General features: G+C 35.9%; 1 protein-coding gene across 1 annotated transcript; it reads right to left on the bottom strand.

Moving 5' to 3' along the window:
• Positions 1–12,882: 12,882 nt before the first annotated feature.
• LOC145247158 (CD63 antigen-like) lies at positions 12,883–13,614 on the bottom strand. The gene has a single exon (XM_080108798.1). It carries the CDS (start codon positions 13,612–13,614, stop codon positions 12,883–12,885), a length of 732 nt encoding a protein of 243 aa, XP_079964924.1.
• Positions 13,615–18,476: the final 4,862 nt, after the last annotated feature.

Below are 18,476 nucleotides of genomic sequence, written 5' to 3'. Positions count from 1 at the left end.
TTATAAAATTTAATCGGTGTTGCCCAAGATTTATTATAATAATTATACCATAGCAAGTGTGTTTAATTGCCTGCGAAACAGATTTTCTTTATAATTTATTTAATATAAAATATAATTTTTTACTATATATGATATCACATACATCGCTATGGTATAATTATTACCATAAATCAGTATTTTTTTAGTTTACCGACCCCTATGCATTCACCTTTGAATTGTCGACTTTAAATAGATTTTGGGTACGCTGAAAACGCATATCTCATTTATTTCTCACGCAAACGAGTAGTTATTCATATTTGAAGACATTCAGTGTCCAACGTAATCACAACAGTTTGGCAAGCAAGATGGCCGCCCGGGCATTTAGGAAAATCTCATGATTGGACAAATAATTATTTTTATGATAAAAACAACATTTATTTTCGTTTTTTGACACAAACCGATTTTTTTCTGTCACCAAATCTGATGATCAAACCCGTCGCAAGTTTGTATGGTATGAACTCCTGAACTCTGGGACTTTTTGAAGAAATGTTAGTTTCAATAAAGTGGGGGATCACTTTTCTATAATAATTTAACTTAAAATGAGCACTCACACGTTGCCCCCCCCAAACACATTTTGGGGGTCGACGGCGTCCGGGGGAGGTGGCGTTGTTGTAATTGTACTATTTAGAAATATTATTTATAGTTCGTTTATTTCAGTTAGTATAAATTTCGTTTATATTTAATTAATTTACAGTCATTAATATCTTTCAGCAGTTGCATTTGAAACCGGAATGATGCCACCCAAACGAAGTAGAAATGAAACTGTGGAAGAAAGAGTGGAAAGATTGGAAGCTAATCGACTAAGAGTTGCTGCAATTCGCTTCAATGAAACCACTTCACATAGAGAAAAACGTCTGGAACCCAACAGAATACGTCAAAGAGAAAGGAGAGCAAGACTGTCCGATTTGCAAAGAGCAACCTAACGTGAAGCTGGCAGAAATAGACATGCTGCAAGCCGGTTAAATTCATCACAAGAAGAAATTCAAGAAAGGCAAAGAGGTGCTCGAGAAAGAGAAGCAATACGACGATCAAATAAATCACATGAGGTAACAAGTAGACGTACACAAGGTCAGTTGTGAGAGGCTCAACGACGACAGAATGAATCAAAAACCCACCGAAGCTTTCGCCTATACCAAGGGCAAGAGTGAGAGGCTGCAAGGAGAGAGATAGAGAGAGAGAGAGAGAGTGTGTGTGTGACTTTGCCCCAGCAAATGACAGAAAAAGAGGCAGCTAGACAACGAATGACTGCTTTGAGACAACATGAAATAGAACAAAGCAATAGAAAAGAATTGCTCTACAACAAAAATAACTCTCTCAATACAGCCGATATAGGAAAAATAGACAAAGTATGCCAACATTTCTCAGCTGTGAAATTTAAAGGGGACCCCCCCTGGTTGTTGTTCTTCTGGCAAGGTTGTCCGCTCTCAAGGTTGTGCTTCATAGCTTTTCACCACTGGTTCAGTTGCTGCAATATTTGCTCTCCGACAACGGTCCCATCTCTGAAGAGTTTCTGCAAAATCTACGCAGTTATAACAATTGTTTAGCAATGGCATCATTTGGTCACGAAATTGCGGCGGTACATTGCTGGAATCCTTCTTTAAGAAATCGAGGCCAATTTTGCTACCAAATTAGGAGTCTTTTGCCACCTGAAGATGCAACAGCAAAGTTTATTCAAGTCTACTTCTGGGATAGTCTGGAAGAGGAACTACATAGTTGGGAACGTGACAGTAGATTCAATCCAGACATTCTCCGAAGGCTGACTGAATTTTTACATGAGAACAACTTATTTGTCAACTGAAAACAACAAATGAGAAGACTGAAGAAGAAAACTTGGTAGAACACAAACTTGTCATAAGGTAAGATCTGTGCCGCAAGATTCAATGCGCCAATGACAATGTATGAGATTGGAATCTTAATTGAGAACGAACCCACAGCAAACCGTCTTGCGTTTTAAAAATGATACATTAAAACGGATCTCCGAACTACATCACCTCTACGATACTTTAATGTACCTGTTAATGTACCCCTATGGTTCTCCATCTTACGACATCTACATGAAGGCATCCAATGAAGGCGAAAAGTTACCTAACAGCAATTTTATTCCTACCATTTGATGACTCGGCCTGGAAACTATTTTCTCTGGTATTGGAGGCTATTTCAACAATGGCTGGTGGGTGTGTACTGCAAGATTGAAAGAGAACGTTTACAGTTCCGGAGGCGAGAGCAACAGACCTTGGGGGCGGATAATCATGGCAAATTGAGGAGTCAATGCTTAGGGAGGATGGGAATACAGAACAGATTGGTCAACGAGTTGTACTTCCGGCAACTTACACAGGAGGCCCTCGATACATGTTTGAGCGCCAAAGTGATATTAAAAAGCTACTTGAATTTATTAAGAAAGGTGGATTTGTCAGGTGGGGAAGGGTCTTTCCTGTACAGCATTGAATATCAAAAGAGAGGACTGCCGCATGCGCACATTCTCACCTGGCAGGCCCCAGAGGACAAACTTCTACCAGAAAAAATGGATTTCTGCAGAGATCCCTGACAAAGAGAAAGACCCTGATCTTCACCCAAAAGTGATGACACGGACCTTGTGGACCATTTAATCCAAGTTGATTGACAACAAATGCTCCAAAAATACCTAAATAATTTATTCAGTGTACCCAGCAAGGCCAAGACTCTAACGATGATGAGAGAGAAAGAGAGAGGGAGAAGAGAGAAGACATTTATACATATACAGTTCTGTTCTGAGATGCATGGGACTTCATATATATATTGAGGGTGATAGGGTAATAGATGCACGGTTCTTATATTTCTTGTAACACATGTAGAGAGGAGGAAAGGTACATATTCTTGGAAGGGTTACGCAATGTTCATAATAAGATGTTTAACACCTTGCCTTCTAGGTGTTGACAGAGGACACATGACAACAGCTTAACAAAAAACACAAAGATGATTATTTATTCATTGGACCGGTCGAATGCTAATGACTTCAGGAATTCACATTTGGGATCCATATAGTTTAATGTTCTACCCTTCGCTTCCAAATGTCCCTCCTCTGACCATGTCAACTCTTGGTCGATCAACTTTCTCTGACAGAATCTGCTTACTGTTCTGCCTCAACTACTCTGTTCTGAGTAACTCTAGCTCCTATAGTGAGAATCCCTCTTTTGCTTTGACGTCAGAAGTGTGTTTCCAAAACGTGATCAATTCACGGAGCTACGCACACGTTTTTCCTAACACACTTTTGACAACAAAGAATTCTCAACTAACCTATTTGTAACCTAAACTATTTTTAATAATACATTTTTAATTTGAATTGTTCATTCTTTTAAGCTGACATTTTTAATATTCAGCTTTATAAAAGATTGAGCAATCAATTCTTTTTACGATATAAACAATATCTAACTATTTAAAATAGAATTTAACAATAGGCCTATTTAACATTCCGATTTCAAACGTTCTATCTCTTAACCTTGCTTACAAGGTTCGAGCCGCGGCTTATCCTAACCAAATTTTCACTTACCTAATTTTCTTCCTATTTACATGGAAAGAGCAGCCCGTTTTCCTGTAACATCCCTATCCTTCTCATTTTCAAAAAATGTACACATTTTTTAATCCTAGTACATTTCCTCTATATCTATACAACCACTTTGCTAAGAAAAATCTTTAGTCAACGCTTTTCCAACTGACTTCATAATTATTTTCTGTGATCAGAATCTCTCTCTGATCTTCCATCGGCGAACCTGAACGAGAATCACCCTCTCTATATGTCAAATCAATAGTAATCCATTGAAAAAGTTGCGAAACAAATAAAGAGAAAAAAAAAGAAAGTGGTTCTTATCATGGAGAACTTGGGGTGTTTATTCCGAAAGCCGTTCTTAAGGGGAATGATTTTCGTTCAGGTCCACCACATACATGGGCCAAATAATTATGAATTATAAATAATTTTCATATATATATACATTAGTGATTCACGTATTCACTGTCATCAGTGCAGAAAGTGACAATTGCTGCTCCTTGAAAGATGTAAACGTCGCCACGAAGCCACCTTTGGCTCTAAGCAAGAAAACAAACAATACAAAATACAAATGTGCTTTATATCAATTGATGTTTCTCGCAGTATAAGATTTTTTAAATGATATTTTACTTTAAAACTGGACCGTTCACATTTTTCGATATCCGTTGAATTTAGCACTAGGGGGCTGATTCATATGTAATATATTGATGTTGGCATTCTGTAGATATTGAGAGGTAATGGAGACGCTCTGATATAATTGTAGCAAAAGTATTTATCCAAGCTAGCAGGAACGCGGCGCGTAATCGGTGATAAAATACGCTTAAATATGATATTTTTATTCTTGCAGATTTAGTATATATTTTTATGGAGTAAAGGTTCTATCGATTTTCATATATTATAAAGTTGCGATTTCAAAAAAAAAATTATACTACTTGGGTTCATCAGCTTGATTCGAAACCGAATCCCATGCACATATATATATATATATGTATATATATGTATATATATATATTATATATATGCATATATATGTATATATATTATATATATTTATATATATATTCATATTTATATATATTATTTATATATATAATTATATATATATATTTATATATATTTATATATATAAATATTTATATTTATTTATATATATATATGTTTATATATATAAATATATATATAAATATATATATATTTATTTATTTATATATATATTTATATATATATATTTATATTTATATATATTTTTATATATATATTTATATATATATATATTTATATATATATATATATTTATATAATTTTAGTTCAACAGCTATAATCAAAACCGAAACCAAAACTTAAGAATTCTTGATAAAATTTTTCTAAAAAATAGATTACTAAGGTGTCATCAGCTTAAATCGAAACCAAAACTAAGACTTATGAAGTATTTCTGATAAAATTAATTTTTAAAAATATATTATTGGTGTGTGATTAACTATAATCGAAACCGAAAACAAAACATTTAAGGAATTCTTAGTAAAATTATTTATTTAAAAAAATAGATGACTTAAGCGCTATCAGCTATAATTGAAACAAAAATTATGAAGAATTCTTAGTAAACTTATTAATAACACAATAGTACTTGAGTGCCGTCAGCTTTAAAAGAAACCGAAACAGAAACTTATGCGGAATTCATGGTAAAATTATTTATTATAAGAAATGGAAGTACATAACAATTAAACGACACTGATGTAAACGTGACACAAAAAATAACACCACGCTATCGTATTAATATATAGATTTCACAATATGTACATAACGACGTTAATAAAAAATATCTCGTAAATAGAAATTAAAACTCACCATAATCACTAAACAAGATTCATTAGTGTTCAAAAATAAATAAAGCGAAACTTATAATACTGCACAAAACACTAAACATACTCATAAAACAAGAAACTCTCAGGGAACGAAAAGTCTGTAAAATTTAGTTTTAATGGTTTGAAAGCAAATGTGACGGATTATGAAACGTGTTCAGAATGGCTTTCTTGTGGATATTCGGGGTAAGCCAGAAAGAGGTGAAAAAAAATTCACCAAATATTCACCTATGAATTAAACTTGCCTTTTCACCACCAATGCTCAGACGACCGCTTTTCCACAGTTGAAATGAATTGTTCTCGCCTCTATGCAGCACAGGGCTTCGACATACTTCTGGAACTGACCTTTACTTCTGTCTTGAATTAAAAGACCTATATGTTCCCAAAAATCACTGGAACAATGGTTGGATCGTTTTACCGCCCTAGAAAGTATTTCACCCACGACGCAGTTCTCTACCTGTACAAGAGTAATGGAGAGTAGACAACGCAGTGTGGATGCGTTATCGGCAGCACTCGTTACTCTCGTTTCTCCTTATTTGTCCCTCAGTCTTTATTTCCAGTGATTTTTCTGACAAAGGGTGAAGAAAAAGCTGCTTTCCAGGTCGGCAGTACTTCGTCAACAAATTTTCTGTTTCTATGTCTATCCTTGTGGCCATCTCACTAGTAAGAGTGCTGGAGATAAACATTCCATCGAGGCTGACGTTATTCGCCTGATAGTCAGGGACCCAAATTTTACATTAACCACTAAGAGGCTGTCCTATCAGCAGGTGCAAAGTACTGGGGCTGCTGTATTGCTATCTGGTGAATGTATTCTGGACCATGCAGTAGTTTCTGGTGGGGCCCCTCGATGCCATTCTAATGGGTATTTGTTACAGCTTTACCTTTTCATGTGCTACAAAAAATTTCCGGTCTTTTTCTATCTTGCTTTCCCTATCTGTCCTGTTCTAAGCAAGTCGGTCGACCTGTTCCACAAATCCCAAATTCTTAACATGAAATATCTCCAGAAAAAAAAACACGAATAAACCTAGACCCCTATCCTCCAAAGTAGACCTCTATTACCATGTCTCCTTCTCTAACGCCAGGGGTCTACGTTCCAGAGGTGAAAATCCAATTGCAGGGGACAGATCGGACATATTCTTCCAAAGAGAAACTGGCATAGGACAGACCATTTCCCTAGACGAGTTTCTAATTAAAGGATACTCTAACTTAACATCTAAATCTGAGCCGCAAGATCGCCATGGGCATGGAATATATGCCTACATTAAAGATGGCTTTGCTTTCCGTGTGGTAGGGAAATATCCAGTAAAGCCCCTAAATTACCTTATATGTGCTTGCGGGTTTCACTTGCTTACACCACTGAATTTATATTCTCCCTCTATCGCCCCCAAAACAGCGGAGTTATTCTCTTTAAGAGCATATCCGAGAAAGTTGACCACATCCTGTCTGCTCATCCTTCGGCTAACATCCGCATTTGTGGTGACTTCAATGTCCACAATGTGGTATGGCTGACCCACTCGAACAAGACAGATGATGAGGGGAGGTTCTGTTATGATTTCGCCATTGCCTATGACCTCTCCAGATTGTTCACGAACCAACCCGTGTGCCTGATACCTCCGGTCAGTACACTAGCCTTCTAGGCCTTTTTCTCAAAAGTTCCCCTGAGCAATGTTCATATTCTGGTCTGTGTCTTCTGGGATTTCCGATCACTCGGTTGTATCAGTTAAGATAAAAATGAAATGTAATAAGTCTTCAGACGTACGTTTCCACTGTACTGCATATTGATTCTCTACGGCTGACTGAGATAGCTTCCGTGCATTTATATCTGATCTAACCCTGCATTCCATGTTTAAAAAGGATGTGTCCTCCATAGTATCAGACTTGACCGAATGGTTAATTGTAGGCATAGACCGATTCATACGATCCAAAAAATTCCAGGAAAAATCTTACAGCCAGCCATGGTTCTCCCCAGAATGTGCTGCTGCCATCGCGCACAGAAATCACTTTTTTCCATAGCTATCAACGTAATAGATGCACTGAGACTAAGGCTACTTTCAGGACTTCCAGCACCCACTGCCAAACAGTGATAAAAAATGCAAGGGAGCTATATGCTCAGTCCGTTAAATCCAAAGTAGCTGAGCAGCGGCTTGGTTCCCACTAAATTTGGCAAATAGCGAAAAGAATCCTGAATGGAAACGTGCGTTCTATCCCAACCATCATCAATGGGTCTAAGGACATCTCGTCAGCATCAGACAAGGCCAAACTATTTGCGAAGAACTTTGCAGCTAATTCTACTCTATGCGATGAAGGCCATCAACTACCCGTATTTCCTCCTATAACACATAACACACTACCAACATAAAAATATCTGTGCGTGATGTCGCCAAACTAATCAATAAACTTGATTCCAGAAAAGCAATTGGCCATGACGGCATTCCAATTATAGTGCTGAAAAAGCTTCAACCAGAACTTGCCCCCATACGTACAAAACTGTTTAAGCGTTGCTTTAAGGAGAAGTGCTTCCCAACACCCTGGAAAACCTCATCAGTATGCCCTGTATTTAAGAATCCAAGTGATAAGTCGTCTGCCTCTCAGTACAGACCAATAAGTCTCCTGTGTGTCATGAGTAAGTTACTAGAATCCATATTAAATAGAGAAGTAGTCAACCACCTCAGCAGAAATAACATTCTTAGTGACATGCAATATGTTTTCCGTTCTGCCAGATCTGCAGCAGATGTGCTAACGGTTATATCTAATAGGATTAATGAATCTCTTGATAAGGCTTACTTTCTAGGGCAATTGTTCTTGACATATCAAAGGCCATCGATAAGGTATGACATAAGAGCCTACTTCACAAGATTTCCAGCTACGGTATAACTGGTAATGTTTTCTCAATCATCAAATCATTTCTCTCGGATAGGCACATAAAAGTAATGGTTCATGGGAAGAAATCAGAAGCCCTCAGTATTAATCCTGGGCCCAGCTCTCTTCCTAATCTACATCAATGATCTCCCAAAACACATACTTAAATCATTCGTTGACATGTATGCTGATGAGAGGACCATCTATGACAACACAGCAAAGGCCGTAAATGACAAATTTCTCTGATTCTCTCTCTCCTTTGATCTTTAGCGCGTGGTGCAATGGAGGAAGAGGTGGCTGGTTACTTTTAATGCATCTAAAACCAAGCACTTATCTTTACATCATCAACGCTCTGATCCCAATTTTGCATCAATTGAAATGGATGGCTCTCGTCTATGGGGACCCCTTCTGAGAGCTCTGATGTAGATGAAGTCGCCCAGCCTGGTGGTATAACTGTACGCTGATGGTTCTGACACATCTTCTGAAAGCTCAAATGAAGATGCAGTCTAGCCAACCCCCCTTCGTATGAGTGCCCGCAACAGACGACCATGTCCAACATGCCAAACGTGTGGTCTGGAGACCAAGGGGGGAGTGTAGAGTTGTAATGTAACAATCAAAGAGAAAAGTGCTCCCGTGTGTTTGTATCGTGCGGTCATACAACTTACCTTCGGATGGGATCTGAGAGAAAGAGATATTAAAGATGGCAGCCATGGATTTATAAGGTGTAGTCTCGTGGAATCTCACGAGATCTTATCTTCCACTACACGTATGCAAATGGAATGGGGTCAGTTTTCTAATAAAATGTCTGTTGGCAGAGGCAGTTGAGAGAGACGTGCTTGAAGTTGAGAGAAAATTGTCAGTGATGAATTCTTACTTGACTTGCGTATTGTATTTGGTTTATTTTTTGCTGTTTACCAGCCCACTTAACGTCAAAAAATTGAGTGAGAATAGCATAACTTTTTTCCACATGGTAGTCACCACTTATCAAGGCCGGGAAGCCACTCGGGGATAAGGGTTCCAAGAATTTGCTATTAACCGATGGTTGGCAAACCAGTGAATAATCCCAAATTTTCGGACAGTAATTACAAATTCGAATATTCACTGACCAGCATAAATCTGTCGAACACTATTTAGATAAATTGGACACATTTTAAGATATCAGCTGCTATTTTCTCTCTGGTCCGATGTGTACATAATTACCACATATCGTAAGTATTATAATCAGAATAAATGTGGTATCATTGTAAGTACAGGGAATAGACAAGTGGTTAAAATATTAAATATCATGCTTGCACGAAGGTAGTGATAGCATCTGTTTAATAGGATAAATAGCAAAAGGCTACAACTGTTCTATTACATAAAGTTAAATATCCAGTTTTTATAGACTCATTTTTACTGGTTTGAGAATAAACGTTAGTGTTCATTATTAAGCTGAAAGAGAGGCCGGACTGTCAATCATGTTACTATTTACTAGCATCCACACGACGGTAGTGTTAGACACAAGGTCGGTTATTAATGTGGGGAAATCCAGCTCCCCACAAAAAAAAAAAAAAAGATGGGAAACTCTGGATAGCAACAAAAATTAAACTTGCCTCAGTATAGAAGGGATTATGACAAATGTTGAAGCGTAGCATCAGAACAGATACTAACTGATCTTTAGTCATGGTATAATAAAGCTTTAGAGAGAAAAAAAGTACTTTATTCTTTGAAGATCAAAGGGAAATAATGATAGGAAACGGGTCCCGTCTCACTTCCTTGTATCTAGTTATGTCTGAATTAGCATACCGACGAGTAGGAGAAGAAAAGACGGTTTAAGTCTTGCAACGAAATGCCGACGTTGCTTACAAGCAGTCTTTCCTTGTAAAAGACACAAATGGTAACGATGGTCGAAGTGTAATTTGTCTAAAAGACAGCAACAACTACAACAACAGTAGAGCGGCCACCCCTTTTATCTACTCCAACTGTCAGTCAACGAGATTCACGCGTGACTGGAATGTCTAACTTGTAAGGAATAGGCACTCAGGTTCTTTGATTAACGGACCACCGGCCGTGTTGGTCACAGCTACCAGCACTCCTTTCTTCCCCACCGACCTACCCTCGGCAAGTCAACCAATTCAAAATTCTCAGTTATAAAATTCAATGATAATGACTAAAATTCATTTCAGAATCATTAGATTCCCAAAATAAAACTCCAACCGTATTCAAGTGTTTTAACCTCTTTCAGATACTAAAATGCAAACCGTATTGAAACAATTAGAAAGTTAACGTAGGAGTTTTCTAATTCTGGAATTTAAGCTAATCATTTAAGATTACGAAAAAAATCCTATCTTAAAAAAATCTGCAAAAGTACCAATAATAGTCAAGTTATAACATTCAATGACAACAATAACCACTTTAAAATTCATTTCAAGTGAAATAACATGAATTTATCAATTAGATTCCAAAAATAAAACTCCAACCGTACTAAAGTGTTTTTACCTCTTCAGATACAAAATGCAGACCATGTTAAAATAACATTCTTAACATAGCCGAGGGAATTTTGTAATTCTGGATTTTCACCTAATCATTTAAGATTAGAAAAATGATTCCTATATAAAAATTAGCACGGTCCGTAGAAGTACCAATTATAAAATCATAGAAAAATTTCCACAAACCGAATCTTAATTCAGAAAAAGTTGAAATACTGGTTTATTTTAGTTTTAATTTTTAAGTTTTAAATTTTAGTTTTAATTTTTTAAATTTTATATATATATATATATATATAAACCAGCAAGGTTTAATTGTAATCGATTTCGTACAATCTGCAGACTGATCAAAATGTTAAAGATCAAACATTCTGTATTAAGTCGATTCGCTTGAGGAACAGGTAAAGAAAAAAAATTACTAATAGAAAAACGGAAAGTAATGGTTAGAGTTTAAATTTTCAAAAACTTCCACATCGTGGCACAGAGCGTGATGTTAGAACTCGTATTTTCTTTACTGTGTTTTACACTTATGTTGCTGGAATCATCTATTACTTGGAAGATTTCATTAATTCCAGAAATCCAATATTTTTATATTGGAGATAAAGATCTTGGTGTATGGCCAAGAGAGCAATCAAGTAATGTTACAGATAATTGCTAACAAGTTACAATTCTTACATTTTTCTCTTCTAGATTTAACGTTTTCATCGAAATGAAACGGATCAGACAAGTTTAAAGTGATTTTATTCACAAAAGCGTGTTATATTTTCACGAGCCCGTACCATTTTACGGGAAAGAAACTTCCTTCTGACTGATATTTAAATATTCGAAATTCAAGTCCATATTAAAAATAATTGCATATGTTCACCTAAGACATTTGGATTATTCAATATTTTGAATAGCTTAGGCTAAATTGTGCGATTAAGACGGAGAATCGTAAGACAAAGCATTGCAATGCGTGTGTTAGCATCAAGAGCGGGGGGGGGGCAATGTAACACTAAACTATTAATATTGACACAAATGCCTACTTGGCAAATGAAATTAGATTGATTAAAATTAATTGGATCTAGAGAATCGTAGGTTTTTAACTAGAAAATAAAAACATTGCCTTAAGTTTTCGCCAGCAATACGAGAAGTTTAATATTACCTCGATGTTTTAAATAGTATACGTCCGGAGGATTTCTTTTCATTACCGTACTATCTTAGAAATTTTCTAGACTTGTTTTATCCCAGATTGGCTGTTTTGGAATGGGTGGGTATTACAATTTTCTACACATATCTTATGCCGGTCATTGTGTGGATCAAAACCAATACAGCTAAGACGTCAGCGAGATCGCTTTTCCAACATTCTGGAATGTTGCAAGTCAGAAGCATAACGGAAAGTGCCTAGAAAAGTAGTCATTACGAGTCTCAATCACCTATGATAAAAGGGCTGGATCAAGTTTTAAAATATTCGTGAAATGGCCTTCAGTTTAAAAGGAAGGCCCCGCGAGCGGGCACTGAGCATCAATTGACTAATATGGCAGAAAATAAAGTTAAACAAGAAGAGTTTAACTAGACATTCAGGCTTATGTTTAAAGAAATTGTAATAACGATATCAACGAATCAATTCAACGATTACGGGTTACTAAAATTGAAGCAAAAAAAAAAAAAAAAAAGAAAAAAAAAAATTTGTTAAAATATTAAATGGATTTTAACGTAGGAGTCCAACTTCGGATAAAATATTTAAAGTCGGTTTTTGAAAACATACGGAGTCTTCGAGACGTTTTATACACAAGAGGCATCTTATTTTAGATATAGTTACACTTATTCATTTTAATTAAAGCCACAACTTACGTTATTGTTGTGTAAAAAGAGTAAAATTCGAGTTAGAAGTAAAACAACCGAAACAGATAAAGTATTTGATTAATTTAACGTGAATAGGCTTACGTAAGAATTAATCTTACGTTCGTAAAACAATTCAACCATAGCTTTTATAAAGATGCTCAGTGTACATTTTCAATGCAAGTGTAGAGTTATAAACTGTTCGTTAGCTTGCGTAATACAGTAACACTCCAGTTAAAATTAAAGCTTTCGTAGTCAAGAATTTGTATACAAAATTGTAGAAATTTTACTTATGCTATAAATAAAACGCAAAACGGTTTTAGATTCGATTGGAGTTAATATCTGGTAAGCCTCCAAGATCATGTGTTCCAGACGTCATGAGTCTTTCCAAATACACGTGGAACCAGTAGAGACAGGTTATTTTTAGAAATATAATGAACCAGAAGAAGAGTCCCATTACGACTTCAGCGATTGTAGCCCATTGGGAAATGGCAGCAGCACATGTGGTTTCGTAGAAATTACCGGTGTTGAATGCGGTACTCCCACAACCAGGGGTATATCGAATACAGCAGGAGTCCGGGAGGTTGGTGGGAGACAGATATCGGTACCATTCGGTGTAGTTATTGAATCCGCAGCATCCGAAGTTTCTCTGAACAGAATCCCAGATAGCATGTGCAGAATTATCGCCGGTGTAAGAATTCTCAACAGATGATAAGGCTTTTAAAACTTCATTAACGTAACCAGACTTCAGAGCAAAACCGGAGAGTCCTATTAGCAATTCAAATACAAGCAGAAACACGGTACTGCAACAGAGCGCAACCAATTGGCAATAGCATTCGTAGTAGATTCCGATGAGGACGGCAATGGCGGGTATAATAGTCATCAGAGCATAGGCGACCATGATAGAATTCGGGACGTTAAAAATGTTCTCTATCCAGTGATAATCGGTAGCAAGACGATATTCGTTTACGGCGCAAAGTATCATCAACGACACGGAGGTTGCAGCGTAGAATATGTGCGAAAGTATCAGATAGAGTTTTGGTCGATACATGTTGGGGTTCTTGTTTGCCTGTCTTTTCTTACAACAAATTTGCGTGCAATCCCGGTTTGTCAAATTTCTTTAGATCGCTTAGTTGCCTTTGTACAATACTCGCCACGATTCTGGTTGATCAAATTGCTCAGTATTTATCGTGATTTTTAAACAGTTACTATGCTCATTATTCATTGAGTCATGGCGTATTTTCAAACCAACGCAATTTGATTGGCTAACAAATATTACAGACGAAATTAGCTTGAATGTAACAAGATTTAAAATGTTTTACAATAGGATTAATAAAATGGTTTTTTTTTTTTACAAATGAAACATTCCGATAAACTTTTGGCTATATTATACTATACCATACCATACCATACCATACTATACTATTTTATTTTATTTATACAATAAAACATTTATTTTTTTTTGAATTTTCTTACCACAGTTTAGTAATGGGGGTCTTTTATCGGTCATCCGACAAAAGAAGGGTGTATCTCTAAATGTAACCTTTCCGTTCGTCTGTCCGCACTTTTCACTATAGCTACGCCTTGGAATTTTTTTGAAATTTTGCACAAACATAAAACATGATATAAGTAAAAAAGTAACAACGGATTTTCATGGAAAATCCCGATTGCCCCTCTAGGAGGGGTGCCTTTCGGGTTTAAATGGCTAAAATTTACACTTTTGTGCTTATTTAAAAAAAATGATACCTTGGATTTTTATAAAACTTTCTGAAAAGTCGTAACTTACTGATTTCTATATAATTTTGTTTGTCTATACTTCGCGATGACTCTTGGGTGTGCACCAGGGGCTCTTTTAGGGCTAATAAAACACTCCATTTTTGGGACTATTTTATCATATTGTCCAAAATTTTCTTTAGATATCTATTTAGCATTTTTACATGGTGCTGAACTCAAATTTAAATATGTTAAGGCCTTGGAGACTTTGGGGGCTAAATGGCGGGAGAAGGTAAATGATGGCCTTAGTATTTTTTTTTTTTTTTTTGCATAATGCAGAACTCAAATTGACATGTTAAAGCATAAAACTGCACCGTTTGTTCATTTTCGCCGGGATTTGCCGTCCACTAAGGGCTTTTCGGGGCTAAGAGAGAGGGGGTAAATATTGAACTTAGTTATTTTTTTTTTGCTTTGTCCACTGCGCACTTACGGGGGACCATGCATGCTTTACTTGTTAACCTTTATTTTATTTTATTTTCATTGTAAATATTTTTCTTTTCTATATGAAATTGTTATGCCCCTATTCCCCCGTTACATATCTTAAATAATATAGGTTTTAAATAGTTTAGCAATAGTGTGTTGTTTTTTATGGTGATTGATGAAGGATGTATACACTGATGGACGTTAATGCGGTATCTTGGTTAGAATAGAGTTAAAGTAAGTACAAACTAGGTTAGCTTAGTTAGCATTGGTTCGTTATAATATTACATTTCTATTGAGAATAAATATTTTTATTTATCTGAATTTTTAGAGGGATATGGATTTATAATTTTATTTACTTTCTTCGGTATACTGTTCCCGTCTTTAGTGTTATTTTCACAACGGTCCGCTAGATGTAACCTCTGACCTTCTTCAGGTTTATCTCGTCGAACTCCGTAATCATTCTGTCGAACACAGGAATCTGCACGGCATTTCGAACAAACCTCCTTATTTAATCCACGCGTTTTGAAGCTCATTCTGTCAGTCATGACTGGATAGAAGTCTTAAGTAATTCACAATTGTTTTCTGAGTGTCGCCCACACTGATTATTGGGCCTTCAACCTCCAGAAGTGTGTAATTTACAATTAATTTTTTACCAAACACTTTATCCACTGCGCTGACGGAGCAAGAGCATGCTAACCACGTAGATTAAATAAAGGGTTCAGTTTGAAATCGTGTGCAGAATCCCAATTCCCCGATTTCAACAAGATACACCTGAAGAACATCGCCAGAAACGTTTTGAAAAAAAGAAAACCACCCAAGATGAGAATAGTAGTTCGAAGAATCCAAATACCACGAATAAAACTTTTAGAGCAAAATTTTAACAACAAATTACAACATTTCATTTGATTTGGAAACAATGCTAATTCGTTGTTTTTGAAAAAAAGAGACTCAACACTCGTAAACATTTTATCATACTGTTTTTTTTACAGTATTACAGTTTTACACAATCACCGCAATATCGTATTAACTTTATGAGTTAATACTTCTTTAAGCATCACAAATGTTAAGAAAATTGTAAAATTTATCAGCACAAAAAAAAATGATTTTTATGGAAAAGCAGTCACTTGCTGTACGAGCTTAGAAAATACAGCTGCTTCTCTCTATACATATAATAGTAGCGTCCATGTGTGCCTGTCCGTGTGTACAACTCCCTATGATCAAAGAAATATAAAGGTGTATGTATGTACACTTCTCCTGGTCAAGAAATATTAACGCCTATGATAGGATACTTCTGTAAAAGGAGACATTATATTTTATGCGTAATTTCTATATATAGCATCCTTCAAACCACATCTACATTGATTGAGTTACGGTCATTAGCATATCACATTAAATTTAATCTATTTAAATAATTAGCTCGATGATATTATGTATTCGACATAATAGACTCGTTTCACTTGTACTATTTAAAATATAATTTAAAATTTAATTATTTAGTTTATATAGATTTAAATTTATATTTGATTTAACTTATTATTATCTGAAATCTGAAACCGTTTAATTTTAAAGCCAGAAAACCAAAGAAGAATAACTGTGATAGTTTAATTCTTTAAAACGGATCACGTTATTAAATATTTTCTGTATTAGTTTGTTTTCATTTCGAAATATTTTCTAAGCTGAATTATTATTTTTATTTTTAATTTGAAGGTATTTTTTCGCTTATACTTAATTTTTAAGTAAACTGTTTTATTTGTTATTGCTGGCTTATCCGTTTCTGTATTTAGTCGTTTTCTTTGATAATGTGATCTATAAGTATGCCGATATAATTCATAAGTTGTTTTTTGAAAAACTTCTGCTCCAGAATACATCATTTTTCCTTATTTTCAACGCTGATGCCCGGGAGTAAGGGGGTACGGGCTTAGAGAAAAATAATTAAAATTTCTGTCCTCGTTTACTTGCATCCCCACGAGGGCAGAGTTAGTCACACACAGGGCCAATTTCCATGTGAGCAAAATTCATCATCCAATACGTTATTTGCTCCTTTTTTTGTTTATAAAATTTAATCGGTGTTGCTCAAGATTTATTATAATAATTATACCATAGCAAGTGTGTTTAATTGCCTGCGAAACAGATTTTCTTTATAATTTATTTAATATAAAATATAATTTTTTACCATATATGATATCGCATACATCGCTATGGTATTATTATTACCATAAATCAGTATTTTTTTAGTTTACCGACCCCTATGCATTCACCTTTGAATTGTCGACTTTAAATAGATTTTGGGTACGCTGAAAATGCATATCTCATTTATTTCTCACGCAAACGAGTAGTTATTCATATTTGAAGACATTCAATGTCCAACGTAATCACAACAGTTTGGCAAGCAAGATGGCCGCCCGGGCATTTAGGAAAATCTCATGATTGGACAAATAATTATTTTTATGATAAAAACAACATTTATTTTTGTTTTTTGACACAAACCGATTTTTTTTCTGTCACCAAATATGATGATCAAGCCCGTCGCAAATTTACCGTTTGTATGGTTTGAACTCCTGAACTCTGGGACTTTTTGAAGAAATGTTAGTTTCAATAAAGTGGGGGATCACTTTTCTATAATAATTTAACTTAAAATTAGCACTCACACGTTGACCCTCCCCCCGACAAACACATTTTGGGGGTCGACGGCGTCCGGGGGAGGTGGCGTTGTTGTAATTGTACTATTTAGAAATATTATTTATAGTTCGTTTATTTCAGTTAGTATAAATTTCGTTTATATTTAATTAATTTACAGTCATTAATATCTTTCAACAGTTGCATTTGAAACCGGAATGATGCCACACAAACGAAGTAGAAATGAAACTGAGGAAGAAAGAGTGGAAAGATTGGAAGCTAATCGACTAAGAGTTGCTGCAATTAGCTTCAATGAAACCACTTCACATAGAGAAAAACGTCTGGAACCCAACAGAATACGTCAAAGAGAAAGGAGAGCAAGACTGTTCGATTTGCAAAAAGCAACCTAACGTGAAGCTGGCAGAAATAGGCATGCTGCAAGCCGGTTAAATTCATCACAAGAAGAAATTCAAGAAAGGCAAAGAGGTGCTCGAGAAAGAGAAGCAATATGACGATCAAATAAGTAACATGAGGTAACAAGTAGACGTACACAAGGTCAGTTGTGAGAGGCTCAACGACGACAGAATGAATCAAAAACCCACCGAAGCTTTCGCCTATACCAAGGGCAAGAGCGAGAGGCTGCAAGGAGAGAGAGAGAGAGAGAGAGAGAGAGAGAGAGAGAGAGAGAGAGAGAGAGTGTGTGTGACTTTGCCCCAGCAAATGACAGAAAAAGAGGCAGCTAAACAACGAATGACTGCTTTGAGACAACATGAAATAGAACAAAGCAATAGAAAAGAATTGCTCTACAACAAAAATAACTCTCTCAATACAGCCCATATAGGAAAAATAGACAAAGTGTGCCAACATTTCTCAGCTGTGAAATTTAAAGGGGGACCCCCCCCCTGGTTGTTGTTCTTCTGGCAAGGTTGTCCGCTCTCAAGGTTGTGCTTGATAGCTTTTCACCACTGGTTCAGTTGCTGCAATATTTGCTCTCCGACAACGGTCCCATCTCTTAAGAGTTTCTGCAAAATCCACGCAGTTATAACAATTGTTTAGCAATGGCATCATTTGGTCACGAAATTGCGGCGGTACATTGCTGGA

This window comes from Euprymna scolopes, chromosome 25, assembly GCF_053919585.1.
Source record: "Euprymna scolopes isolate OS-2025 chromosome 25, ASM5391958v1, whole genome shotgun sequence".
Classification (NCBI taxonomy): Eukaryota; Metazoa; Mollusca; class Cephalopoda; order Sepiida; family Sepiolidae; genus Euprymna; species Euprymna scolopes.
The sequence above is the reverse complement of the archived record's forward strand: the minus strand, read 5'-3'. Positions and strand labels throughout refer to the sequence as shown.

Bases quoted from the DNA above. Each gene is read 5' to 3' on its own strand.
- LOC145247158 (XM_080108798.1), bottom strand. From the start codon at position 13,614: ATGTATCGACCAAAACTCTATCTGATACTTTCGCACATATTCTACGCT.